Raw genomic sequence first — 26231 nt, forward strand, 5'->3', positions numbered from 1 at the left:
TAGTACTTGATCAAGGCTCAGCCCTGTGATCTCGAGGCGCGGCAGCGCATTGGACAATCGTAGAATGCTCCGAGGCCATCTCACAACCAACAGCGCTTTGGAAGCTAGTACTTGTCACACCTGCTCTGACAGCCCTTAAAGTCAAGATGCTACACGGCCTAGCCTTGAGATTCTGTACGCTGGCTTGCGGCCAAGCCGTCCGAGCAATTGAATCGAGAGGAGGTTGAGTAACGAGCTTCTCCAGCGTATAGATTCTCATGATTGACTTGGCGGATAGTCACGTGCCCGATGCGTGCGTGGAATGAACGTGGATGAGGGTCTCGTGAGAAGACCTGGGCAGGCGTGGCAACCACCCGAGCCGACTTCGCCACGTGTGGCTGGTGATATCGCGGGATTTCGCTGATTGCTGGACCAGAGTACTCCAATGAACCTGAAACCAGGTGGTACCGAGCGCGATGAGTGCAGTAGAGCGTGGCTGACTGTGGCGTTCTACAAGTTACCCAGGTAGGGAGTCGTTTCCCGGAGAACGGCTCTGTCACGTGCGAGCAATCTCGGGCTAATGCAGGGCAGGGAAGGCGTGGTAGCGGAGATTATGGGCCAACTCTAACGGTGGGAACCCGTCTGGACTACTGGTCCAACGCTGCCTGTCTCCTTACTCCACGTTTTGCACTCGTAGACGTGGTGTGTCGCAGAACAAGCTTCACAACATTGCAGCTGAACGGGTCCGCTCTCACGTCAATCAGCCGCACGCACAGCCCCAGTGATCAGCACATCCCGAGGCGCATTCGCTCGCTGATCGCCCCAGAACCGGACCTCGTGTGCAACCGCCGCCTGTTTGAGCGACGTTGTCAACCCCGAGTCTCTGGGACACCTTTACCTTTGACAAAGAAAACACTCAAACACCATGTCGGCCGCCGCAGCAACCAAGCCGCCGGGCACCCCGCGTCGCGAAGTCAACACCAGGACCTCGTCGTCCCCTGGAGCTGCCAACCGCACTCCCCGCTCCTCGACGCCCACTACCAACGGCACCGCCCCAGTGTCGAGAACACGCTCTGTCCGTGGAGGCGCCAATGGCACGCCAGTCTCAGCGCGCGCGGCTGTCAAGAAGCCCGCCGCACCCTCGAATCTGAGCACCTCACAGGCCGATGCTGCCGATAACGACGCCCGAGACGAGCAGGCTGCTCTCCTCCAAGATCTCAAGGAACGCCTGCAAAAGGCAGAGAGCGAGGCAGAGGAGCGACAGAAGCAGGTTGAGATCCTCAATGCTCGCCTCGACGATGCTCTCACCGAGCAGGCCAAGCTCGAAGAACGTGCCCACGAGGAAGAAGAGAAGGTCGAGTCGTTGGAGAACGTCAAGCGCGAGCTGACACGCCAACACCGCGAGCTCGAGGGCATCTACGAGGCCGAACGTGCGCAGATCATCAAGGAGAAGGAGGAGACGCAGTCGAGGGAGGAAGAAATGCAGAATACCATCCAGCGCCTCAAGGAGACCATGGCGAACAAGAACATGCCCACTGGCGAAGCTGAAGAGGAGCAGCACCTGTCCCGAACCTGTAAGTCACACTTATTGGACCAACGTAGGAGTCATGTAGATACTAACACGGCCCGCAGCAAGCTTCCGCAACAACCCATCCCGCACCAACTCCTCCCAGAACCTTGAGAACGTTGCATCCTTCGCCCCACCCAACTCGGTCAAGCGCAGCGACTCGCGAAACAACTCCAAGCTCATTCACCAAAAGGACAAGATTATCGAAGATTTGCGTCTTGAGCTCGCCGAATATCAGGTCAAGGTGTTGGAGGTAGAGAATGCTGGCGGCGGACGCATGCGCGAACTAGAGAAGCAACTGCTCGAAACGCGTATGACCAACGCCAGACTCATGGAAGACAACGAAAGCTTCCAGCTTCTGCTTGGAGAGAAGACGCTCAACGGAGATTTGAGCCGCGGCGACTTCCTGCGCGAGACGTCCAACACCGAAGACCGCGCACCATCTCGTAGCGGCCCTTCAACCAGTCTGGCTGACGAGCTTCAGTCCGCCGAGGAAGGCGATGCCGAAGTCGTTCGCAAGCTCGAAACTGAGCTCAGCAGCATGAAGGCGCAGAACCAGGCTCTTACCCTCTACATCAACAAGATCATCGGTCGCCTGCTCACACACCAGGGCTTCGAATCGGTCCTAGGAAACGATGTCGAGAACGAAGGCTCCGGAGGCCCCAACAAAAACAAGGAGCTACCACCGCCGCCTCCCCAAGACAGCGATCAGCCACAAGGATTCCTCCAGCGCGCAAAGTCTGTTGCCATGGGCGGAAACCGCAAGCCACGCCCCTTGTCCATGATGGGACCTCCCGCCGCGCCCAACCAGACGAGTGCCCATGAGGATCCAGCCACTGCTCCTTCTATTCCTTTGACGCGAAGTACGTCAGGCCGACACCCAAGCGGCAGCCACCACCACCGTCGCTCAACTTCGGAGATACCGGGACTCACAAGCAACCCAACATCGCCTGGCATGGTCTCGCCTCGCAACTCTTTCTTCGGTCCGCCAGTCATCTCGAGGGCGCCTTCCGGTCAAGGCCCCATCCCCGAAGACAAAGAGGTGGACACACGGACAGAGTCGTCCTCAGCAAGCCACGTCGACACACCATCCCCACCACAGCAAAAGCTGCCACGCAGTGAGACCACCGGCCCTATGACTGGTAAAGGCATGCGACCTCTTCGCCTCGTCCAGAACGAAGAGGAGGCCTCAAAGGCCCGCAAGGCCGCCAACCGCGCGAGTTGGTTCGGCGGTCTCTTCGGCGCCAACCAGCCACAGCAGAACCAGGAGAACGCTTAGTACAACTCGCGACGTCCTCCTTGTTAAACTGACAATTTCATGTAAGTACTTCTAGAACGGCGTGCTTGGCTCCTTTGGATACGACGGATGGATCAACGACTTAATGTTGGGAAAGCAATGAGAGATGAGGGATGATGAGGAATCGATTGAATGGGGATGAGCAGTCATATATACATTTGTGGGTGAGGAGTACCAGTCATGAGACTTTCTTTGTTGGACTCCTTGCTTGCACTATTCTTGTATACCCCCCTTCCCTGTCTTTTTGGATAGTCTATACTTGCATGTGGGTTTTGGGTCGGTAGTTGGTGCAATGGTATGCTTTTTACTCTTGAATCGTGTCTTCTATCGTCGTTTTGTGATTGCGCGTCTTTTCCTTGTCCTCTTCGTGGGTGGCTCCGGAGCACTACAGCCGGGGTTCGCATCGCTCTTCCCTTGCATGGAAAGCGCCAAGCTCCTCTTTCGCCCACGCTCACCATCCTCATGCCTCGCTTCCACCACCCCTGTATCCTCGCCATCCTCCTCGTCTCTCACACTCTCACCATCCGTCGTATCTACAGGCCATCCCTGCATCGCACAACTCAACCTCCGCTTCCTACTCTCGATACCCTCTAGGCTGTCCACCAAGCTCTTCCTCGGCAGCACACTCAGACTACTCCGTCTGTCCTCACACCTCTCACAGATTCCTCCATCGCTGATTTGTCGTCGCTTCATTCGTGAGGGGCACTGGTTTGGGTCTAGACTGTGTAGCGCGGCGTGGCTGCACTGTGTGTATCGGGTGCGAAGGATGTGGGCGCATGTGTGGGGTTGGTGGGAGGAACAGGTTGAGACGAGGATGTAGCACATTGTTGGGTCTTTTAGGGCAATGCGTCGTTATGTCGAATAGTCGCTACAGTACGGATGTCGATCGTTCTGGGAGGCGTGATTAACACATACATTCTCGATGCTGCTTGATGTGAGTTAGTTTGTTGGTTCGATTGTTTCAGTGCACGAGACATTTCTTGTTGTTCCTCCATTCATCATGTCAAGATGCTTAAATTTTGCATTGTTCTTGTCTTGTTCTTTGTGTCTTGTCTACGCCGGCATGTCTCACTATACTAGTCGATATGGCAACGTTGAGCAAACATGTATTCAGGCCAATGCGCAAATCACTTGAGCTTTGCTCCGAAAAACATATGCTCGAAGGTATGTCGCACTCCCCGCTATTTTCCAATTCATTCGACGGTCGATTGCATCAAGATGTCGTAGAGCATGGTATCATTCTCGTAGCCTCCTGGTGCTGCTGTAACAAGGTTGTTACGAAGCCGAATTTCTCGCTTGTACAGTGCCTGATCTCCCCACAAGCACTTCCATCGCGACTTCGTCTTTTCTTCTAGATCTGCTATGCTCATCCTGTCAAGGCTTAACCTGTTGACAGTACTGTAAGAATACCGGTAGAGACAACAGTAAACACCCAGAAAGCATTTACGAATCTCAACAAGATGGTTGATATCCAGAACTTTGGTCGCTTCCGCTTCCTCTGATTCGTAACGCAACGAGTGTATCAACTTAACCGAGAAAGGAATTTTGTGAAGTACCCTCCGGCGTCGGCACTCCTTCCAGAAGCACCACGCCATTTCGGTTGAACACCGAAACTCGAAACGCCTTTTGCGCACTGCTCTTAGTAGTCGAGCTTCGGAAGTCGGGTGGCACCCTCTTGGATAAATTACTAATTGAACAGCTTTGTCGAACGCCGACAACTCCCTAATAACGTCTGCCGGCCATAGTAAGCCAGAGTCCGACCTGTAGGGTAGCCAGATGTCTATTTCTAATGCCTCCAGATTAGGACACGACATTCGGATTTTTCGAATATCCTGTGCTTGTGGAACACTAGAGATGTCTTCGACCTCCCAAGGCCGTGTAATATTCAGGCCTGTGAGCTGATCCAATGGCAGTAGCGTAAGCAAGTACCAAGGTACAACTTGGCCAGCGTATTGATCAGGAAGACCGTTGTCCCAGGGAGACCGGACTTTGACTTGGCGGAGTGATGGGAATTTAGAAGGGCCTTCGAAGTCGTTGAGACGCGACTCAAGCTCTGTGGCATCCTCGCCGTCGCGAGGGAGGAAGGTTAGACTCTCCAACTCTGGCGCTCGTCCGACAAAGGGTATAAGCGACTGGATGTGATACAAGCTGAGGAAGGTGAGGTCCTCCCAGCCACCTCGAGCACCCCAATGTTGTAGCTCATCATACGAAAAGATGGGAGAGTCGTGTACATTTAGAACTAAAGTATCCAGTTTCGGCAATGTACGTGCGCCCATGAACTGCGATATAGTCGTACAACGGTTGTCGCCTATGCTCTTCGCGACGATACGGAGGTACGTAAGCGCGGTACTTTTGACAACCATGCCAACAAGACTTCTCCGGAATCCCGCCCAAAATGTACCTTGGTGTTCATCGATTTCGTATAAAATGATGCTCATACTAGTGATCATAGATGCAGCAGTATCCATAATAGACAAATATGGCATCCGCAGCGGTTGAGCGCCCAATTCCGGATTCTCCTTTGGTTCTCGCCAATATGTGATAATCAATCGTGCTCCACTTAAACGTGTGTGCAACGCGTCGAGCATGGAGACTGGCATGTTCATTGAACTACACCAATTGAACGTTTCCAGATTCACCAACCCGTCAAAAGCTCTTCGGACCTTATCCAGATGGTCGACTTGCTTGTCATCCGCACATACCACACGAAGGTGGCGAATTGTCTTTAACGCATGAGAATCCGGCCGTTCGAGCCTTCGGAGCAAACGCAGATGTGAAGCTCGGCTGAGGTCAAGGATGATGTTTCGGTATAGGTGAGGGATGGTGAGAACGTAAAACTGTCGCGACACCAAGCAGATGCTGAGAAGATCCTGTGTACTTTGGAGACGTACTTCGGAGAGAATGAGGTCGAGAATCTCGTTAGTTTGTCGCTCGAGAAGTCGCGCTTGCATCGGCTGTCGAGCGTTTCTTGACCTTCCGAGCTTCATGGTGGGGCTTTGGAGTAGAAGTCGACTGGGGGTACTAGTAAGATTAAAGCTCTCCGGTGGTACATGAAGGTATCCGTACGCCGTTTGTTAGAGGGTCAAAGCTTCGTGTCTGCCTGATACCATGTCGCAATTTGCTTGTGAAGGACTCACACAAACGCCTCACGCATTCACTAAAATAATACTGACCTTGTTCGTTCGCATGGTGGGTCATATCCACATGTAAACTAGGATTGTCTAAAATACTAAGGCAGGAGTATACATTATCAGAGTGACTATCGACTTGTTAAGATTTGATAGCGCTTAGGCAGCAAGAAACGATGAATGTTACATCGCTCTCACCGTATGCTTCCCCTAATCTCCGTCCTTAGCATTTCGAATCGCATAAGATAACTCAACGAAGGTCAATGGGTGTAGTAAAAGCCGCAAGCTCTTCCTCCAAATCTCCTCCTTTCGTTCGAGCAAGCGACGAATCAGCCGAATCCAGACCAGCTATGCCCAAAGATTGTACAAAGTAAAGTCTTCAGCGAAGCCACACTCTATATACTTGCGTCTTTCGCGTCTCTGTATCTCTTTCCTGTACCCCTTGGGATCTCGCATCTGCTGCAGCAGCGGCTGACTCTTGCTCTTATCTCTGAGCTCCTCCATTGACAGCAAGTCCAGCTGCTTTCTTTTGTCAGGGATGTGTCCGCATTGGAACGACCCTCCAGAGTCAGTGAGTTGAAATGTGCAATCAGACTGGACCCATTCTGCTCCAGAATCTCCATCTATTCTCATAGCGAAGAAGCTCATTTGGAAAGGCTTTTGACACGGGAGACCTAGCTCTCTGCGCTGTTTCACTACGGTGTCGAAGAGCGTTTTGCACATCCTGCAAAATTTTCCGTAGCGTTTTGAGTGGTAGTACTGTAATCGCAAGTACAATACCAGTACAATTGGGTTATTGAACTGAGAAAGCTCTTCGAAAACAGCCGCAGACTCTAACGTTGTCAGGGATAGATCGACGTTGAGTTTCAACACCCAGAGATCAGGGCAGATCATCCGAACCCTGAATAGTTCTTCCGCAGTTGGCGTGTGTAGCTTCCTGGCTCCACGTGGGCAATCAAGCTCTCGGGTCAAGTGCAACCGCATGAGCTTAGGATTTGATGCCAGAATGACAAAAGGAATCACGCGACGGAGATGTGGGAGAGGTTGCAGAGTAAGCTGTGCTTGGTCGCTATAGCCCACATGAAGTAGATGAGGCAGAGGATTGGCTCTCAACAGTTTGAATAGCTTGGCCTCTTCATCTACTGTGTCTATGCGATAGTCGAAGTGGAAACTGAGGTGCTCAAGCCGAGGGGCCCGGCCGATGAAGTACCCTGCACATTTGGATTAGTACATGAGCAAGTTTGTAGCTGAAAACAAAGGTACGTACGAAGCTGGTGTATATTGTGCAAGTGTAGGAGAGAAAGACGGTCCCATTTCCCTCTCGAAGCCCACAGCTGCAGCTCATGGCAGGTGAAAATGGTAGTATGAAGAGATAACTGGCTGATACAAGGAAAGCTGCTGTTGCGAAATAAATCTAGCCTCTGTGGAAGAGCCTCGATGTCCTCTGGATCCTCGTTGAAGATAGCCAGCGTCGTTAGCGTGTGTTTCCTCGCCAACCACGCAACTACGTTCTCCTTGAAGCCGGTGGTAAGTCTCCGGACACCATCGTAGCGATAGATGAATGTGTTTATTTGAAGACCAATCCGGTGAGCTAGGACGTGGCCGTTCAAACGGCCCACGTTGGACCTGTGCCTAGGGAAGGATTTCCAGACGGTGATGTTCAGATGAGTTTGAGGGTGTTGAGAAGCTATTATCTCAAGGAGAAAGTAGGGCATTGCTATAGGGCCGTTCCAGTCAAACTCCCGTAGATTCTTAAGCCTCGTGAACAGGATAGCTAGACTATCCCATCGTATCGTCACATCTCTCTCGGTGTCAGTGATGCCCAGAATTCTTATCTTCTTCGCCAGGCGACAGTTAGGCCCCGCTAAGCGCTGTAGTAGTCGAGCATGAGATGCTCGCCCGATGTCGATCTTGATCTCGCGGTACAGATAGGATACGACAAAGACGTAGAGCCCGCGCGAAACTAGGCAAAGGTTGACAAGGCTGCGAACATCTTTCGCACAGATGTGTTCCATGATCATGCCCAGGATCTCTGGGCTAAGACCCCCGAGCCTATGCGGACCTTTCGGCTTCGGTTTGAGCCTGCTCAAGAATTGCATTGTCGTGAAAGAATGGGATGCTAGAACATGTAAGCTTGAGTGCCACCGTCGCCAGCCCTGATTACTCACCTTTCTTCCTATCGTTAGCTAAACACAATATCGACTTTTGGGGTTGGGCTGCTCGTGCATTGGGGTATTGGGTTTTGTCAGCATAGGCTTTCGCATGAGGAAGCCCTCTAAATCGCGAAATCTCTTCATAACCAATATCGGTGTCTACCTGGCGAGCATTCTCTTCGCTACCAGACAAAGTTTAAACATTTGCGGATGCAGTGGATCGTTCCGGTATACAGACCTAGAGGGTCCAATGGGAAGTCCTCGATTGCAGATGCAGATGCCGCGCAGGCTGGAAGGTCCCTGGAAGTCCGTGACATTTAGATCAAGACACACGACTGCTCGGGATGCGCGATACCAGGCACAATATATTTCGCGATGGAAACGATGGTGTGGTAAGGACTGAGTACCCACAAGGTGGAGAGCTACTGCTATCGGAGAGTGGCCACTGCGTCCATGGATGTAGCTGGCGCTAACCGTTTTTGTCTTCAATAGGATGAAAGTGCGGATAAATTTCATCGGATGTTGCATTTCAACACTGTTTCGGGTCGATCCAGACTTCAGAAAGCTACATACGTGTCTGGCGTTATGATAATCGCACAAAATTGTTTGAAAGTGTCTAGCGAACTACGGACGAAAGCGCAACAGAGCGACCAGCGCGGAACACAAACTATGAATGCAATGGCCGACTGTGGATGGGGTATCATATGGAAAGGGAGACGCAAAATACAAACTCAAAGGGAACAGATAAAGAGACTTGCACCTTCACCACCGTGTGATAGGCGCTTTCGGTCCCGCAGCGCGTGCGGTCCATTCTACCAGCCCATGCTCTGCATGCGCCCAATACTCGCGCGTCTTCTTGTACATCGCCATGCGCTCATCAAGGGTGGGAACCGCCATGATCTCTTTGAAAGGAATTGGTCGCTCTTGCACTGGTATATGCTTGAGGTCAATCGCGGTGCCCGAATCTACGCGTTTGGTTCTCGCGGGTGGCTGCACGCTTGTCTTTGAGGGTTGGATGTCGAGAGGCGAAGGCCGTCGCTGCGTCATGAAAGGCACTTGTTTGCGTACGATCGTTGTCTGAGGAGGACCAGGATCTGGAGTTGAGTAAATGGAAGAGGTCGTAGTGAGACGCGCTAGGGCCCTGGTATCTCGTAGTTGCAGATCATCTTGGAATACCAGTTCTGGCAGAAAACGGGGTTCGGGAGTGGGTGGCTTCGACTTCGGCGCTGCATCGTACAGTTCGTGGTCTAGTCCGACCCTCTGCCGTAGTCGTGATATGCTCGACTGCTTTCTTAAAGGCCTGCTTGTACTGCCTGATCTCCCTAACTGACTGTTCATCTCACTGTGTTTGTCACCGACTTGCGTTGTTTCAGTGTGATGCGAGGAAGAGTTGCGCCTCAGTTTGGAGAGACTCCTGCCTAGGGAGACGCTTGATCGTCGAAGTGTGCCGCCCACAGTGTCTGCTCTTCTCGGTACTTCAGTCTTCCCAGTAGCAACAAAGGTATGTGAGGGTCTCTCATCCGGTACGATCGCTGCGGTGTGGAAGTAATCGTTAAGGCTGGCACCGCTTCCGCCTAGTACATTTACACCCCCGACGTGTTTAGCATCCATCGGACCCGAGATGACAAGCGCCTTCTTCTTGGCCATGACTTCGTCGCGGCCCCCTAGCGAGATAGAGGGGAAAGATGTGAGCTACAGAGGTGTCTGATGGTCGTGTGGCACCAGGCTGAACACGGCTCGTCTCGAGTGTGTGTGGGTCTTTTGGAGGATGGGCGCGGTGGAACGGAGGATGCGACACTGAACGGATGTGACGATAATCTGAATAGATGAAGAGATTAGCCGCTCCTACTACTCTTCCAACAAAGACGGCTACAGCCAAGAGATGGAGCGATTTTAATGTGGGTACGCGTTGACTGGCAAAGACAAGGCAGAATTTGGTGTGTCGAGCAGGAACACTCCCGAGAGTTGGTATCCTTCTTCCGAATATACAGCCTCAGACTTACTATGATGGAGCCACAGTGATTCGGAAGCGCTGTGAGATTCAAGCTGTGGCTGCACCCTGGGGTAGATCATGTTGCCTGGGGGTTGGGTCATCTGAGACGCACGACGTTGCGAGAATGTAAGACGTCCGGATACTATCAGAGATGTCTCATAACAAAACAGACGGGAGATTGCCCATGACGCAATGAAAACATAGCCAGGCTACCCTAACATCCAAGGCATATGGGTGTGGCGTTGTTCTATACACGTGGGTTATCGGTCGCTCGTCGGAAACATGAAATCCCGAACATCGCACGCATAGCATCGTGATAGATTTCGGGCTTCAGCTGGGCGATCTCGGTTAATATCGACTCTCTTCATGAAGGATCGTAGTTCTGATACACGCGGTGTGCGTCTTGGCATTCTATACGTCTGGATCATTGGGGACAGCGGGTAGGTCGAACCCGAAAGTTATCCGTACAGCGTACTCGTGCTCTGTGCCATCGAATGAATATACGGTAGTGTCATGGCTCTTGTGTACCGAGATTCCTTCCCTGTCTGTCCTTCCGGTCGTCGGATTGTGGTTCGGATGGGAGGAGCCGATTCGAAGGTGTCGCGGGGCGAAAGTGGGAGCTAGAGTCCGTACGTGAATGCTCTATCATGACAACTGCATGTAGCACTCCTGTGCGAACGTGATTCAGCTAGTTCGCGTCCATCTCAGTACCTTCGCGCTCCTTCCCTCGATGCGCGCGTTCTGAAGGCAAGCGAGGGCGCGACGTCGCGCTGAAGCAAGTCTTGAGACGCAAAAAATACACTGGTAACTTACGCGCGATAACTTCACACACATATACCGTGATCTCCAGGCAGCGACGTTGTTGATGGGGTGGATGAAGCAAACCGCGTTCCGAAGATTCGCCAACGTCTCATCCAGGCTTCCCGAACCTCTTAGCGCGGATCCACTCAACGGCCCTCCGCGCCTCACAAGGTTAGCGAGCCATCGCCACGATCGCGAGGCTGCACGGCAACCACTTCGGAAGGGTCTTCACCTTCTATCCAGGGGTGACCATCATGCAGTCTCGTCTCGATGCACGGGCAGATATGGCGGCTCCCGCTACGGAGGCTTGACACCTGTCAGGCAGCGAGCGCTTGAAGCGAAGAACTGCATAGCATGACGGGTAGGACTCAGGCTGTATATAAGGCACAATGCCTTGCGCTGCATGGAAGAGCATCATCAGCATCCATCTCAGCAAGTCTTTCATTCATCGTCCTTCGAGTCGTTCATTCTATTACCTTCTTTTCATCGTTCCTGGAGAATCGATAGGCCGGTCCACTTTCGCTATATACCCTACTTAGACCCTATTCTTGTTTATTTTTTACGATTACGACCGCAAGGAACGATATCGATATTCATCATGAAGAACTCTCTCATTGCTCTTACCCTCATCGGTGCCGCGGCTGCCCGCCCGGCTACCCTCAAGACCAAGCGTGAGGTTCCCCAGGAACACGCTCACCGCAACGTCATCATCGCCGTCAACGATCTGCTGTTCCAGAACAACCCCGACGACATTCAGGATGGTGTCTTTGCCCTCCTCGGAGCTGCTGCCGCCGCTGATGGTGCTGGAGACATCGCTGATGCCGGTAAGTCGACTGGGATTCATTACGCATCTTCATCAAGCTAATCATCTGTAGACTGCCTCCAGCAAGCCGTAGCTGACCAGGCCTTCACCAATGCCAAGGAGGCTGGTGATGTCGAGGGTATGACCATGGCTCTCATCTACCGTGCTCTGGAACGAAACACTGGCTCTGTCGGCCTTGCTTCCGTTCCCTGCGAGTCTATCCAGGCCGTCAACCCTGAGATCGCTGCGCTCCAGCAGCACCAGGATCCTGCCAGCGAGGGAGCTGCAGAGCTCAACAAGCAGATCGCTGAAGAGCTTGCTCGCCAGATTGCCGCTGTCGGTGGAGACCCATTGATGGCCAACGAGGCTTCGACTTTCGCCCCTGGCGAGATCGGCGACCCAACCGGTGCCGGCAACACTTGCGACGACGAGAACGATGATGCGGGATGCATCAACACCCAGAACCTTCGTGTCGATGACCTCACTGAAGATGAGATCGCCGCTGCGGTCGCTGGTGTCAGTGGAGCTGCCGCTGGCAACAGCACTGCCGCCGCTGGTAACGCTACCGACAACGCTGCTGCCAACGTCGGTAACGCCAACAACAATGCCAATGCCGGCAACAACAACGCCGCTGCTGGTAACGCTGCCGCTGGCAACAGCGCTGCTTCTGGTAACAACGCCGCCGCTGGCAACAACGCTGCTGCCGGTAACGCTGCTTCTGCCGGCGGTGCCGCCTCCTTCGGCGGCTGCGACCCTACCATCACCTTTGGTCTTCCTTCCGACGGCCGCCAGGAGGAGGCCTTCGAGCCCACTGATCTCGCCACTTTCAACCACGGCTCAGCTCAGAAGATTGACATCATCTCCCAGTTCATCTGCTCCCAGATGTCCAACAAGTGCGATGTAGACGCTGCGGCGGTCAGCACCTGCGATGATGCTGCCGCTGCCGCTTCGGGCCTTACAGGCCAGGCTGCTGCTGATGCTTTCAACTCTGGTCTCGGTTTGTAGACGCAAGATGTACTAGATGGATAGAAGGTGGAGGAGCAATGTAACACTAGATGATGAGATAGTTTAGATTTCTACTATAGGGGATTTTTTGTATGTTTGGATAGAATTGAGATATTACCATGCACTCTATCATGTCCTTGTTTCAGAGTTGCCCTCTTTGATTGATGTCTATGTGTGGAAGAGAATAGACCCAAGCATGATGATTAATAAGACAATCTTGACAACGATTGGTATAGAGACCACACCAAGCACGCATATCATCGACGGGGGGTATCACTATAACATTGATATATTCGATATCAAGCTAGAGAACGCTACATTCTTATGTATGGCATTTCCTGAGGATCAATCCGCGGGAAACCTTCTCGTATGTACAAAGGCGATGAGCTGCAACACAGTCTTGCTTGTATACTTATAATATGTGACCCAGACAACTGATTGCGATCTGTGCGTCTCGTTAAGCAACACGGAGATTGCACTGCCTGCTCCTGGAACTCATTTTGATATCTTCTCAAACGCAGCCTACGTTGCCAGTTTCTCGGGTAATGCGTATCATATTCGTGAGCGCCAGGAGTCCTACAAAGGCGCGTCAGCAGCAGAGCGTCTGGCACTGATAGGTGTGTTGTGCGCGTCGCGAAGTGTGTCCTCATTACCCGATGAGCTAATACATTTTCGATGATCGCCTGATCTGCTGGAAGCGAGCGTGGGCTTCGAAGCTGTTCACGAGAACAAGAAGCCCCCGCACTACTGACTATCGAAGGTATTTAATGCCCATAGTACAGCCACTGGTATTCCTGGAACGGGCTGCGTTATAGGCCTCGTGCTGTGTTGAGCGGCTCGAATCCACTCTAAGACCCTCATGGTGCTCGGCAGTGTTAAAGCCAGCGAAAGTCAACCAATGAAAACTCGAAGCCCAAGACGGCTGGTCGACTGGACTTCCAAATCGAGCGAGACACGTGCATTTCGGGACAGCCAGATATTGGTGGGTGTGATGAGCTGCCGATCCAGACCCTTTTCGCAGTCAAGCGCGTGAAGCACAACGTTTCGGCACTCCAAGTCCTGAAGGACGGGCTGGGGCGCAAAAAAGGGTCGCGCTTGTTAACGTCTATGCAGATGTGTATGCCAGCAGGAGGGGAAATTTGGATGGATGAAAGACAGGTGTTCACTGGGACTACTCTAGCCAAACGAATGGAGCTGATGGCTAAAGCATTGACTACAGTACGTGGTACAGCGAGGTAGTAATGACTCGCGTTGTTGTTGTGTTGTAAAGCAATGGCCATGGCTCCACTGTGGAGAAGAGGGTTGGAGTCGTAGCGAATTGGGGTCTCCAGTGTGCCTTAGCCGTGTGCGTAGTGCACAGGTGGCAGGAATCTGCTCGCCGTCACTCATTCATGTCGACGAAGCGGCAGAAGAAGTGGATGAGATGGAGCGGGGAGGGAAAAGCAAAAGACAACGGGGAGGGACCGTTATGCATGCCGCGAACCCGCTTGCAAGCTTGCAGCATGTTGGCAGCGGGCGACTGGATGAAAAGTCGTGACAGGTGTTCGTGCTTGCAGAAAAACAAGGACTCTATGCAGGGGCCGTCGAAAGGATGCGCCACGATCAAGGTATGATTGCACGGGCCATGGTGCCTCGAAAGCGGTTAGGCTGGGAGAGTGAGCGCGTCGAGACGCGTCAGTTTCGCAATCGACCGTCTGCGACAACAGCTTCACGTGGTGCGTGGGATGACAAGAGTCGGAATGCGATGCAAAAAGACGCAGAGCATCGCATCACGCCTCATGCGAGCAAATTGCGCAAAGTGTTGGATGCGGAGTGTTTGATTTTGTATGGGGCTCGGGGCACTTGGTGGGTTTGCAGAGGTTCTATCGACGATCTTGGCCTAAGCCCGTCCGCTGTCTCGCACTAGCCGGGCAGCAACCGTCAGCCGACTTTTGCGAACCTCACCGCACATCACCTTCACCATCACGACTTTCACGATAATCCCGAGCCGACTCTCGCTCGTCGCACTCCCGTGCGCTCCACGCGACTCCCTGACGACCGTTTCCTTACGTCTTTTACGAATCTTGTCTTTCGCTTGCGCTTTCCTTGGACGCGGTATCAGGTGTCCAATCCGCTTCCGCCCACGCTCCCGCTCCTCTCATCGCGACCCACGACTCCCATATTTCGCCAACACCCGCCATCGCCACCCTTCACGATAATTCACGCGTTCTCTGACGCATCTTTGGACCTTTGCGCATCGTCTTCGACTATTGCTAATCGCGCATCCGCCCGTTGACAGCTGTTTGTCGCGACGTGAAGCTACGCGCCATCGTCGCCGACAAGAGCACTCGCGCATTCTTCGTGTCGACAGAGCTTCTGCGACACTGAAAACGCTCGTTGCCACTACTTCCGATAGTGCGCGACATCTTGCGACAGTACGCCCGCTTTATCAAGGCGCAGCCGTCCTGCTTGCACGTGTAACCAACCTGCAGCCGCACAGTCGCGTTCGCAGAGTACCAAACACCTGCCTGCTGGGTCCCGAGACCTATCACCACCGCCCTGCATAATCAAGCCACATCGACAGCAACCGGAACACCCTCAGACCGGATGCATTGATCGTTTGTCGTGTTTTAACTGCCGTTCCTCCTTGCAGTGTCTTTGAAGTCGACCTGTTGTTGTGGTCAAAGACAATCGTATCCTGAAACACGACATCGGAACGTCAGCAACATGGACGCCGAACGCCCCAACCTATCTACTACCCTACCCAGGAACTTCATGTTCCATTACCGTGACGGCCCGGCTCCACAGACTCCCGAGCCAGAGCCGCAACTAGAGCAGATGCAACCGCCGCCGCCGCCCCGACAGGTGCTCAAGGTGCGTCGCCGCCGTGCCACCCTCGTCATGAACAACGACGACATGGACGCTGTCATGGACCAACGACCCATCCCTACAATTGAGGCTCCCGAAGTCATGTCGGAAACCTCCAACCTGCTACCACCCTACTCACTACCTCAGAACGACGCATTCTTGTCTCCAGGGTTCAGCTTCCCTCGTATGCTTTCCCCACCCAAGACTCCCGCTGCCCAAGTGCGAACAATCAGCCACTACGAGGGAACTCAGGACTGGTCCGACGTCCCACATGTCAGCCAGAGTGAAACATCTAGCAGACCCACCTCATCGTCGGGCTTCTCAGACTCATCCGTCTCGTCCTGCGATAGCATTGGCTCCTTCATGTCCAGAGGCGGCAGCTGCACAAGCCCCGAAGATGAATCATCAGACCCTTTCACCTTCTACCCGCCCACAAACAAAGCCCAACGACCAAGCTCACCTTCGATGGGTACCCAACAGTCTCGCTCTGCAACAAAGCTGAAGTTGCGAGCCACCTTCAGCGAGGAGATGGATCACCACTTGTGGATGACTTATATGAAGTACCTGCAGGACCCTACAGTGACACCCTTCAAAGCCCTTCCGAGCACTACACCACCGAATGGAGTATGCCATCGTGTAGCGAGAATGGCTCGCAAGACATGGAAGGGTCCGAAGTCTTCTCGCGCTGGTGCTCCCAACGCGACCCCACAACACGGTTTCCTTGCCGGTACACCAGGTACAATGAGGCCGATCAGGAGTGGCACCAACACACCTGTAGCTAGGCCGATCAAGTCCACTATGCGCTACCCCAGTGAGAAGCAATGCCGCAAGCGCTTACGAGACTTGGCCAAACAGAAGCCGTCGCTCTCTGCACACTATCAGCGTATGCTTCGTCGATCGCCCTCGCCGCTGCAATCCTCTCCTCCACCTGAGCCCGAGCCACAACCGCGTCAACAGCAACAACAACCACAGCAGCAGCCGCTGTCTTCGCCATTCTCGCAAGGCTCTACTTCCTTTTCCACAAGAGACATGAACTTGTCGCTGGCCACAAGCACTGCTACGTCGATGCAGTTGGGCAACCCACTGTCGCAGCTTGCCAACGATATCACACCACGACCGGCACCCCGAACATGGTCGAGCGCGCGTTCTTCTGCTCACCAGAAGTCACAATCGCTTCATATCGGCCTCGGACTAGGCAACATGCTAGGCTCACCCTTCCGTGCCAGGAACGAGTCAAGCAACAGCAACACGAACCAGAGCAATGCTCGAACATGGCATGCGCCGTCGTCTGCTGGCCACACCCCACGTCTTGGCTCACCTTTCCAACTGCATGCGCCGCGACCCAAGTCAAGAGTCTTCAAGCGTCGGGCGCTCCATAACAGCTTCGAAGATAGGGCGCGAAACCGCGGAGACAGCTTCGTCAACGAGATCTTTGGAGCTCCAGCTGAATCGAGTCATCGTCGCGTAAGAAGCCGTGGCTTCAGCTTGGGTGACATGATGGAAGGTGCCCGACGACTGCCGTTGATCAACGACCCGTTAGGGTTGAACCCTTTCGCACAAAGCGGTTCTGCTATGCCTAGCCCGGCACCAACATCCCCTGCCGTGCCAATGGAGGCCCAGAACAAAGGTACCGTCCGCTTGGGCTCACCGTTCGTTGGTCGATCGAGCAATACCTTCCCTCGAGCGAATGTTTCTCATAGCTTCGAGCCGCCAGCATCGTTCGAGGAGCGTTTTGCCGGAACACCTCGCGACTCAGCATACCTGTACCGATCTTAGAGCTCGATGGTCTTGTCTTCTGCTTCATCATTGCACTTGAGCATGACTGCATCATCGGCGTTACGACCGACGGCCTCAAACGCCGTCATTGCATATACTTGCCATTTGGCCCACGGGCTTACTTACTCCTGCTTCCCTGAAAAGCATTTCCTTTGTTTGTCTATACCAGCTTCCACCTTCTTCACCGACAGCCTTTCGCCGTCGATGGTGTGTACCTCCGGCGGGGTCGGCAGACCTTCGCACCTTAGCTTCTTGTCTATGTTCTTGGCCTTTAGTTCTTGGACATGGCATGTGGCTACATGTGTCTTCGAACAACTTCAGTAATTCGAGTGTGGGAGGGCGGGGCCAAGTGTAGTTCAGTCTGACACACCTTAGCACCGGAAGGGTGTCCAGACAACTACCCCAGTCTTCCCAGCTCTTTTGTGTATTCCGGCACTTTTGCTTGTCTACAACGTCCTCTCTTTTTCAGCCCACGACATGGTGCGGCTTCTTGTTTCCTTGTGTTCATGTCTTCTTCTTCTATCACGACGGACATGATGAACGTTACGAAGTGTGTGTGGGATATCGGCGTCCCTTGGTATGGAGTCTTCACGAATCTCAACGACTGTATCGAAGCGTGAACGACTGATACCTAATCTCTTGTCTATCGGCGGCATCGGCTTCGATATCGATTTTAGTCCGAAAGGTTGGATCGGCTGGACGGGTGATATTGGCGAGAACGATCGTTCGAACGAGAGCCTGTACACTTGGATAGATCAGCTGGTCCTTTCTGAAGGGATGAAATGCGTCGAGCAGATGAGCTAGTAATGAATGAAATGGATGAATCTAAATGACCAAATGCAAAGAGTGTGAAGAAGAGACTGAGCGTTCCACATAAGCCCCTCCTCGTGCACTGATCTCCGCACCGCCGTGCCGTAAGTAGTTCCGTAACATGAGCACAGGCGTCATCATGTCTGGTCTGTGCCAATTGCCAATGATCCATGGTAGGCACCTAGCCCTAAGCCACGACACGATGGATCCCCCTGCTGGTGCCCTTTGATCAAAGGCGACAATTGTTTCAATACCCGGTATAGAACAAGAAGCCAATAAGTCCTGCACATCTTCTGTGTAAATGAAGCTTGACCGGCGAAGACAAGCCTGCTTACGATGTTCCGGCGAGAAAAAATAAAACATGCAGCAAGTGGATGCACCAGCCCACATCACCAACCCCGAAGTTGAAGGTTCGCGGCCGCACGCGTCGATTAGCCCAGGCATTACGCCGAGGCCTGACGTTTTCCTCGCTGCCGTCACTGTCCGGCCAGTCATAGCGCGCGAGCATAAGCCGTAGTATCCACTTGGGCTTATTGTGTGGAGAGGGGTGATGGAATTGTGTCGCACGTCGCGTGCCAAGTCTAGCCAGCCGTGCCCGGTTGTCTGGTGCGACGCGTGCAAAGTTGATCATGTGCTACCGCGAACGCGTGAGACGTGTCAAAAGACGTGTCGACTGCGTAATTGTTGGACCGCATGCGGTAAAGACGCGGTTTGGCATACAGAGGGGCACCCTGAGAAGCATGACAAGCGCGCGTTGGTGATTCATCTAGTGCAGCGGCTGAGTTGCTTCTGGCTGTTTGGGATAAGCCCTTTGGCCATTGTATTGGCTTGGATTGGGTGCGGATGCTCATGCGCGTGCCGGTGAGTATGTATAGTAAGACGCAGGTTTTACTATACTGAACGCGTATATAGAAAGCGGCCTCGCTTGCATTGCTGAGTGAGCCTGTCTGTGATCGTCGGGTCGCGCGCCATGTTTATTCCCCTCACCATTCAGCCCAACCAAAGAAACTCTCCGTTGGCTGTTCCAGCCTTTCGTGCTTCATTCGCGGCCTCGCGACACCATAACACGATACTGACGACACGCGTTGAAAGACATGAGCCGTGGTAGGTTTCACGTTGAGGGGGCGGGGTGTGTGTGGAGACGGCGCACGGGGAAGGTTCGACGGCTGATAATGGGCTGAGGTGTATTGTCGTCATTTTCAATATTTCCACGGCAACTCAGGCACGCCTAAAGCGACGGACCGCGGACGCAATATCGAAGACTCAGCTAGATCTTACGATCTTCTTGCGGGTAGCTATCTATTCATGAAAACGCTTTCGTCGCTCCATACGTTTGCGGTCGTTCGATGTCATTAGGCTCGCCTTCGGGTCCGGTTCCGCTGTCTCGAACCTGGGAAAGCTTTCATTGATAGGAAAGTTCCTTTTGCAGTCGTATCGGCTGACGGACTGATTACTCACTTGCTTAGGGGATCAGCGTTAGAGACTCCTCTGGGTCGAGCTCATCAGACCCCGGGACCCTTCAATTACGCGGCACCTACCAAAGTTCTCGCGTCAGACAGACAGCAGTATCATGTTCCATCTATACTTCGCCTTACATCAGCGCCATGAACTATGAGAGGGACAGCTATCGGGTGTCTTCTTATCGTTTCCGACATGCCCATGCTGGATTCCACCGAATACACATCCTTGGATGAGTTGGGCGAAGAGTTCAAAAGGAACGTCCTTGAATATCTCCCGCACAACCCATCCTAGCAATTGCGCAGTCAACCGAATCCACCACTCACGGAGCCAAACACAGGCACGCGTACTGATATGGCTCTCCGAAAGAAAGAACATTGTCGTCGCCAGTCATCGACCACTTCATCACGTTCGCCTCGATCTTTGATGAGGTTTATCTTTGTTGTATTATTCTAAGTCTATGTGATTGAACCGAGGTAGCGCCAAACGAAAGAGAAAAGATTAGACAGTACAGTAACGTATCGCAAACGCCTAGCCATGGGGTATAGCAGCCAACGATGCAGGTGAGAACAAAAGAAACACTAAGATATACAATCCATCGTCCAGCTTCTATGGCGACACATCGCTACCGTTCCTCAAGTGCATCTTGTTCATGTCGCCATTCTGCTGCGGCATCTGTGCCAACCAGCTCGGTGGCGCCATACCAGTCTGGTCATGAATAGTGCTGAGCAGAGGTGGCAGGCTCTGGAAGAGGTTGCGAATAGGTGCCGATGGGTCCGCCATACCCTCGGCTCCCTGACTGCCAGTGTTCCAGACGTTGATCTTAGGCTGGAGGCCCTTGATGGCAGCGCCGTTCGCATTCGCAAGCTTCTCGTAGGTTCCGTTGGTGATCATGAGGTATTGCATGAGACCCTGAGGACCACCGAGAACAGCGGCCATATCGCCGTATGCCTTGGCCATTGCAGAGAGACCTTCGGCTTCGCGTTGATGGGTGATGAGGTGGGCTTGGGCGGCGCGTTCCTGGGCGAAGTACTCGGCTTCAGCGCGACGCTTGGTGGCCTCGAAGTCGGCCTCAGCAGCACGTAGGCTGCGGAAAGCATCGGCCTCAGCTTCGGCTTGCTGACTGTACTTGTGTCCGTCGGCGGACTTCTCCTGAGTGTACAGCTCTGCGTCAGCCTGCTGCTGCGCACTCTCCTTCTCGATCTTCGCCTGTACGACTTTGGTAGCACGGAGACGTTCAAGCTCCATGAGTGCCCTCTTCTTCTCGACCTCCATCTGGAGCTCGGCATCGCGTCGTTCGGCCTCGCGCTTGGCGTTGATGCGAGCTACGTTGAGGTCACGACCGATCTCAATCTCCTTGTCGGTGAACTTGGCATCTGCTGTAGCCTTCTCGGCTTTACGCTCGGTCTCGAGGACAGCAGTCTGGGCGTGGATCTTGGCGACTTCCTGCTTGGTCTTTCCTTGCTTCTCTGCTTCTCCAACCTCACCTTGCATACGAGCGTGAGCAACATCGACCTTAGCTTGGTTTAGTGCGCCCTCGTGTGCCTTGCGAGAGAGGAAGGCGAAGTACTCCGAGCCTGGAGTGTCTTGTAGCTCCTTCACGTTGGCGTTGTAGATGCAAAGACCAAACTGGTCAAGTTCGGATTGAACTTGCTGGATAACTATCCAATGTCAGTGCATGTTTCGCATTAGCAGCTGTTCAGACGTACCTTTGTCCTTGAAAATCTTTCGTTCGCGGAACAGCTCTTCCATAGTCATGGTAGAGACAATGCTTCGTGTCTCGCCCTCAATAATACCCTTAACAATCTCTTGGACATGGTTGCGACCCTCAGCAACCGAGACGACCCCCTTGGCCGCAGTTTGGGTAGGGCTTCCGTCGCTCTCGCCAGTGAGTAGTACGGCGTATTTCTCAAGTGCTTCGGGGCTATCCGCGGGACCGATGGTGAATACGGCTGGTAGGGCAAACTTAAGCTTCTCAATAGTCATAGCCTGGAGGGCCATGGAGAAGTCAAAAGGTGTGATGGAGATCTTGGAAACCTTCTGTAGAGGGTATACGAAAGCCTTCTTCTTAATCAAGACCTTCTCAATTCCTACACCCGTGATAACGAGGTAGGAATTGGGCTCGGCTACGTGGTACCACATGTTGATGGTTGAGGTGTACAAGGTGTTGGAAGTACAATTCAAAATCTCGAGGTTGATGTAGGCGTCTGGGTCCGGTATGCAGTGTTACTTGAAGGCGTTCGAGTTGTATGTATTCGGAAAGATGCGTGGGATTATGGACGGTTTATATAATGAGTGGTAATGTGCTCAAAGGACAAGGAGGTATCAACCAAAGTTGGGGGCGCTTCAAAGGATAATGCGCAGTATGCGGCTGAGCTAACGGCGACCATGGTTACTCTTATATGTATCACGAGAGTTTTCCCAAGATGTTTCTTTATCCGCAACTCCGGCATGAGTGACACTCTCGGTGAGCCTCTTCGTGCTGGTGTTGGTGGAGATTACAGCATATTGTGCACGGTTCATTCCACTAGTCTGAGAAGGGAGTAGTGCGGCGGAGCGCGAGTGTGCCTTGCGCCTCACAGCCACCCATGTGCCTTGGGCCTGAAGACACGCTTTATCTCGCAAGAGTATGGTTCTCGCGCGGTGAGCAGAATAGACAGCTTTACGAAGTGCGCAGCCGCCGTTCAACTATGTTTCAAACCCCTCAAAGAGAAGGGCCGGTAAGGCGATCTCCAGGCCTGAAATCTGAGCAAGCTGTCTGCCATTCAGGGCCGCATAGCCTCCATCTCATACATACTCACATTTTGAAGTTCCTACACATCTTACCACCCTCAAGAGTCGAAACCCAATGCCAAGGTTCTCGGCCCGGCCACCTCGTGATCGAGCATCTACACGCTTACGATTCGCTTACCCACGCCAGGCAATACATCATTGCGCCCTTATTCCCATGGCTCGTACGATCACGAGACCGATGTGTATGCGATTTGGGACTAGCCAAGGCTGTGCGATATGAGCACGGAGTCACAGGCTGCTAGAAACTGTGACTACTCCGGTATGCGCCTGCCGTGATCCGTTCGATATCCGTGAAGACCGTTTCAGTTGTTGCCACCGCAACAAAGGGTAGTCGTAGAAGTTCGGTAACGAGAGCAAGTATCCGACCACAGGACACGATTTCCTGTAGCAACGCCCGCAATATTCATGCCGACACATCCATACTTTCGCTCTAGACATACCGACACACTGAACAACTATACCTCTCAAGTTTGGTCAAATCCACAACAATGTCACGAAACGAGAAACAAGCCTCTCCACCACCCTACTCAGAGTACAATACCCCGACCTCCTCACGCGGCACCACCATCCTCAATCAACTAAGCACAACCCGCACGCACCATATCCAATCCGTAATCGAAACACACATCATCCCTCTCATCGAAGAACGCGTCACATATGGCATGGGTCAAACAACCATCGCCATGCTCCCCTCCGATATCCCCCTACCAGCAGTCGAAGAAAAATCAGAGTTCAGCTTCGACACAGCCGACACCAAACCAGTAGAAGTAGTCGGCTTCTCCTCCGAAGACGAACCGAAAGTCGTGCGATTAGAGGGCCAGATGAACCGCACAGAGTTCTGGAGACCGCAAGTTGTGATTGTGGAGTTGGAACGGCTGTTAGGTGAGAATTTGAATGCAAGTCCGGTTTTGAGGAGTCCGAGAGGGGAAGGAAGGAGTGTAGAGAATATTGGGCAGAGGCAGGGGATGAGAGGGCTTTTGAGCAGGGTTATGCCGTCGTTGGGGCCGGAGATGCGCTCGCCGGGCGGAAATCCAGAGGTTGGCGTGAAGCAGCACCTGGATCAAGGTGGGACAGTTGTGGTGAAGGCGAGGTTGGAAGAGATATGCTTGAGGACGGTGAGTGAGTTTGGGCTGTACGATACCATGTCGAAGCAGTGCATTATCGTCCGGGTGGATGCGCGGTGTTGATATCGTTTCGCTACGTAGTCAAGACGCTGTCACTTGTTAAGAGAAGATTCTCAACCCTCCGAGAGATTATAGGTGATCGCGTGATGGACAGCGGTCGGGTCTAAGTAGTACCTCAACGCAGTCAAGCTACGCTCCATCGTGCCGCATAAGCGCGTGCGCTTCTCAGCCAGACGGCCAAGACCTACAAAAAGAGTCACAATGCCACAGCAGTGCAAAGAGCTGCGCTGGGGCGCCCACATTGGCAAAAAAATAATCCTCCTCCGGGAAGGCTCGAACTTCCAACCTCCTGATAGCCACAGATGTAACAGTCAGACGCGCTAGCCAATTGCGCCACAGAGGATTATGTTGAGCGGATAGCGCTGAGGGCGCTCCGGTTGTGAGTTGAGTTTTTGGGATTACTATCGTATATATAGTTTACAGTAACCGTCAGAACACGCATCACGCTGAGTCCAGATTGCGTCGGCGTTGTGCGGGCGATGATGTGGGGTAAACCTCTCGAACCCCACCAAACCTCGCGTAGTCCATCTCATCATTATGATCTTCCATTTATCCACCTTCTACGTGCTGTTGCTACGCCGCCTCCTCTGCATCGCCCTTCAACACCACGATGCCATAAGGATCGCGATCAATCTCACTAACAGCAATCTCAAAGTCATCATCTTCCAATGCCTCCTGCAGCGCCTCGTTGTCCTTCTCCTCGTCCCTAATCTTACCCCACTCTTCTTGCACCGCCTCTTCCAATTGCCAAAGCAATACTTCTGCTAGGAAGCCGCGCTCAGAATTACTATGGAATAAACTGATGACAGCTCTCCCGTTCTCAATTGCTGCAAGGGCCGAATGATGGTCCAGCTCGCCTGTGAACAGTAGATCCACGTCTAGACCGTTCAGCAGACCTGAGCCTGAGCCTGCGCAGATACCTACGCTACGTATCTCTATGTCTGCGATTGCCTTCTCCTGGGGTATCGCGATTGGGAAGCCTTTAGGGTTGTTGAGTCCCTTGCCTATGCGATCGAGCAGTGTCGGGAGCGGTTGTGGGTGATCGAACTTCACGATGCGGCCCATGCCAGCTCCGGGGTGTGATGCCAGTGCTGGCGATTGAGGTTTGATAGTCTCGCGTTTATGAGGGACTGTGAGCGGGATTTTGGCGGGCGTAGGCTGCTTGCCGAAGTGCAGTAGCGGCTGGCTAGGGTGGTGTTGCAGCGTGAATGTCGGGCGCTTCTTCTTCTCGATGAAGGGGTCCTCGTCATCGTCCTTTGTATTACTTGCAGGCTCCGATTGCGCATCTACTTCTGAGCCATTGTAAACTGTCTTCGTGCCTGTTACGATGTCCGCAAGCCAATCTCCAAGTCCTCCCGGAGCTGCGTCGAGCGCGGTATGTGGGCAGTACACGCTGATGCCATGGCTAGCAAGGCGTAGTAACGATTGTTGTTGCGTGTCGGCGAGAGTCAACGATTTCAAGCCTCGGAATATGATGGGGTGGTATGCGATAACGATTGAGGAGTTGAGCGCAATTGCTTCGTCCGCGACGGCTTTGGTAAGGTCGATGGTAAGGAGGGCGGTGTTGGACTGGCGACGCGACGGATCGAACGGCGCCTCAAGCAGCAGCCCGGTGTTATCCCAGGAGTTGTCGGCAAGCTCCTTCGGATACCTTCACGTTTGTCAATACCTGAAAACACATAGCGCGGTGCATCGAGCATAGTCCGACGCATTCCCAGGGAACTTACAGCTTCTGCATCGCCCTCACCACCGCCCTCGAGAAAGGCGCCGAAGTAGTCATAGCGAATCGTCGTGCCGTCGATATGAACATGCAGCTCTTGGGTTCACAATGCAGAGCAAACCTACGCGTGCAGCAATGCCAATCCAACGCGCCTGCCACCCCTGCAGTGATGCGTCATAGCCCCTCCCCTCCCAAAATCCCGATCTTTCCCCATTCGGCACCCGCATCTTATCAGATCCGAAGATAGGAGCACCAAAGGTCAATATCACATCATCGCCCTATGGATCCGCGACACAAACTTTACAAAACTCTTGACAATCTTGCCATCGCACCAGACACCAGAACGACCATGAGTGCAAGGACGGACGAAGAAGCGGCGAACATGCAGGCTACTTCTGGCGTTACTATGGAGGGACTGGAGAAGAAGTTGAAGGAGGGTTTGGGCGCAACTTATGTCGAGATTGAAGACCTGAGCGGTAAGTGATATCTTGTTATTTCTCGCAAAAGTGTGGTTCCACATGGGGAGTGATCGTCTCACGAGCGCGTTCTTAGGCTGGAAAGCGCTAGGTCTCGAACTGGTGTCACGAGCATAGATTAATGTCGCATACTAGGTGGATGCGGGCAAATGTACGAGGCTATCATCGTCTCTCCACAGTTCGCCAAGAAGACTACTCTGGCACGACATCGGCTAGTTAACTCGACATTGAAAGAGGAGATTGCCGCGATACATGCATGGACGCCTAAATGTCATACGCCAGAGGAGTGGGAAAAGAAGAAACCGCAGTAAAGAGTGGTCACATCAACGACTGGTAGCAAATTGGGTGTTTCAGAGCATAGGATTCTGAGTCCATGCATCACGAGTTATGAATGATGAGGTGATCCACGAATGAGGTGGATTTGAAGATCAGCATCTACTGG

General features: G+C 53.1%; 7 protein-coding genes and 1 non-coding gene across 8 annotated transcripts; 5 read left to right on the plus strand and 3 right to left on the minus strand.

Annotated features, from left to right (window-relative positions):
- Positions 1-904: 904 nt before the first annotated feature.
- Positions 905-2825, plus strand: J4E93_006218 (uncharacterized protein; the record flags this gene model as incomplete). The annotated part of the gene is made up of 2 exons (XM_049344136.1): positions 905-1553; positions 1612-2825. 2 exons carry the CDS (start codon positions 905-907, stop codon positions 2823-2825), a joined length of 1863 nt encoding a protein of 620 aa, XP_049198571.1.
- Positions 2826-11516: 8691 nt separating this feature from the next.
- Positions 11517-12725, plus strand: J4E93_006219 (uncharacterized protein; the record flags this gene model as incomplete). The annotated part of the gene is made up of 2 exons (XM_049344137.1): positions 11517-11742; positions 11794-12725. The coding sequence occupies 2 exons, from the start codon at positions 11517-11519 to the stop codon at positions 12723-12725; spliced, it is 1158 nt and encodes a 385-aa protein (XP_049198572.1).
- A 2706-nt stretch (positions 12726-15431) lies between these two features.
- J4E93_006220 (uncharacterized protein) lies at positions 15432-17348 on the plus strand (the record flags this gene model as incomplete). Its single annotated transcript, XM_049344138.1, has 1 exon — positions 15432-17348. One exon carries the CDS (start codon positions 15432-15434, stop codon positions 17346-17348), a length of 1917 nt encoding a protein of 638 aa, XP_049198573.1.
- Positions 17349-20225: 2877 nt separating this feature from the next.
- J4E93_006221 (uncharacterized protein) lies at positions 20226-21758 on the minus strand (the record flags this gene model as incomplete). The annotated part of the gene is made up of 2 exons (XM_049344139.1): positions 20226-21277; positions 21326-21758. The coding sequence occupies 2 exons, from the start codon at positions 21756-21758 to the stop codon at positions 20226-20228; spliced, it is 1485 nt and encodes a 494-aa protein (XP_049198574.1).
- A 1139-nt stretch (positions 21759-22897) lies between these two features.
- J4E93_006222 (uncharacterized protein) lies at positions 22898-23596 on the plus strand (the record flags this gene model as incomplete). The annotated part of the gene is made up of 1 exon (XM_049344140.1): positions 22898-23596. The coding sequence occupies one exon, from the start codon at positions 22898-22900 to the stop codon at positions 23594-23596; it is 699 nt and encodes a 232-aa protein (XP_049198575.1).
- A 255-nt stretch (positions 23597-23851) lies between these two features.
- J4E93_006223 lies at positions 23852-23936 on the minus strand. Its single transcript has one exon. It is a non-coding gene; the product is annotated as a tRNA-Asn (tRNA).
- Positions 23937-24166: 230 nt separating this feature from the next.
- On the minus strand, positions 24167-25373 carry J4E93_006224 (uncharacterized protein; the record flags this gene model as incomplete). The annotated part of the gene is made up of 2 exons (XM_049344141.1): positions 24167-25244; positions 25321-25373. 2 exons carry the CDS (start codon positions 25371-25373, stop codon positions 24167-24169), a joined length of 1131 nt encoding a protein of 376 aa, XP_049198576.1.
- A 346-nt stretch (positions 25374-25719) lies between these two features.
- Positions 25720-26100, plus strand: J4E93_006225 (uncharacterized protein; the record flags this gene model as incomplete). The annotated part of the gene is made up of 2 exons (XM_049344142.1): positions 25720-25789; positions 25925-26100. 2 exons carry the CDS (start codon positions 25720-25722, stop codon positions 26098-26100), a joined length of 246 nt encoding a protein of 81 aa, XP_049198577.1.
- Between the last annotated feature and the right edge of the window lie 131 nt (positions 26101-26231).

Source organism: Alternaria ventricosa (assembly GCF_023758065.1).
Source record: "Alternaria ventricosa strain BMP 2768 chromosome Unknown scaffold_10, whole genome shotgun sequence".
In the NCBI taxonomy this organism is placed as follows: domain Eukaryota; kingdom Fungi; phylum Ascomycota; class Dothideomycetes; order Pleosporales; family Pleosporaceae; genus Alternaria; species Alternaria ventricosa.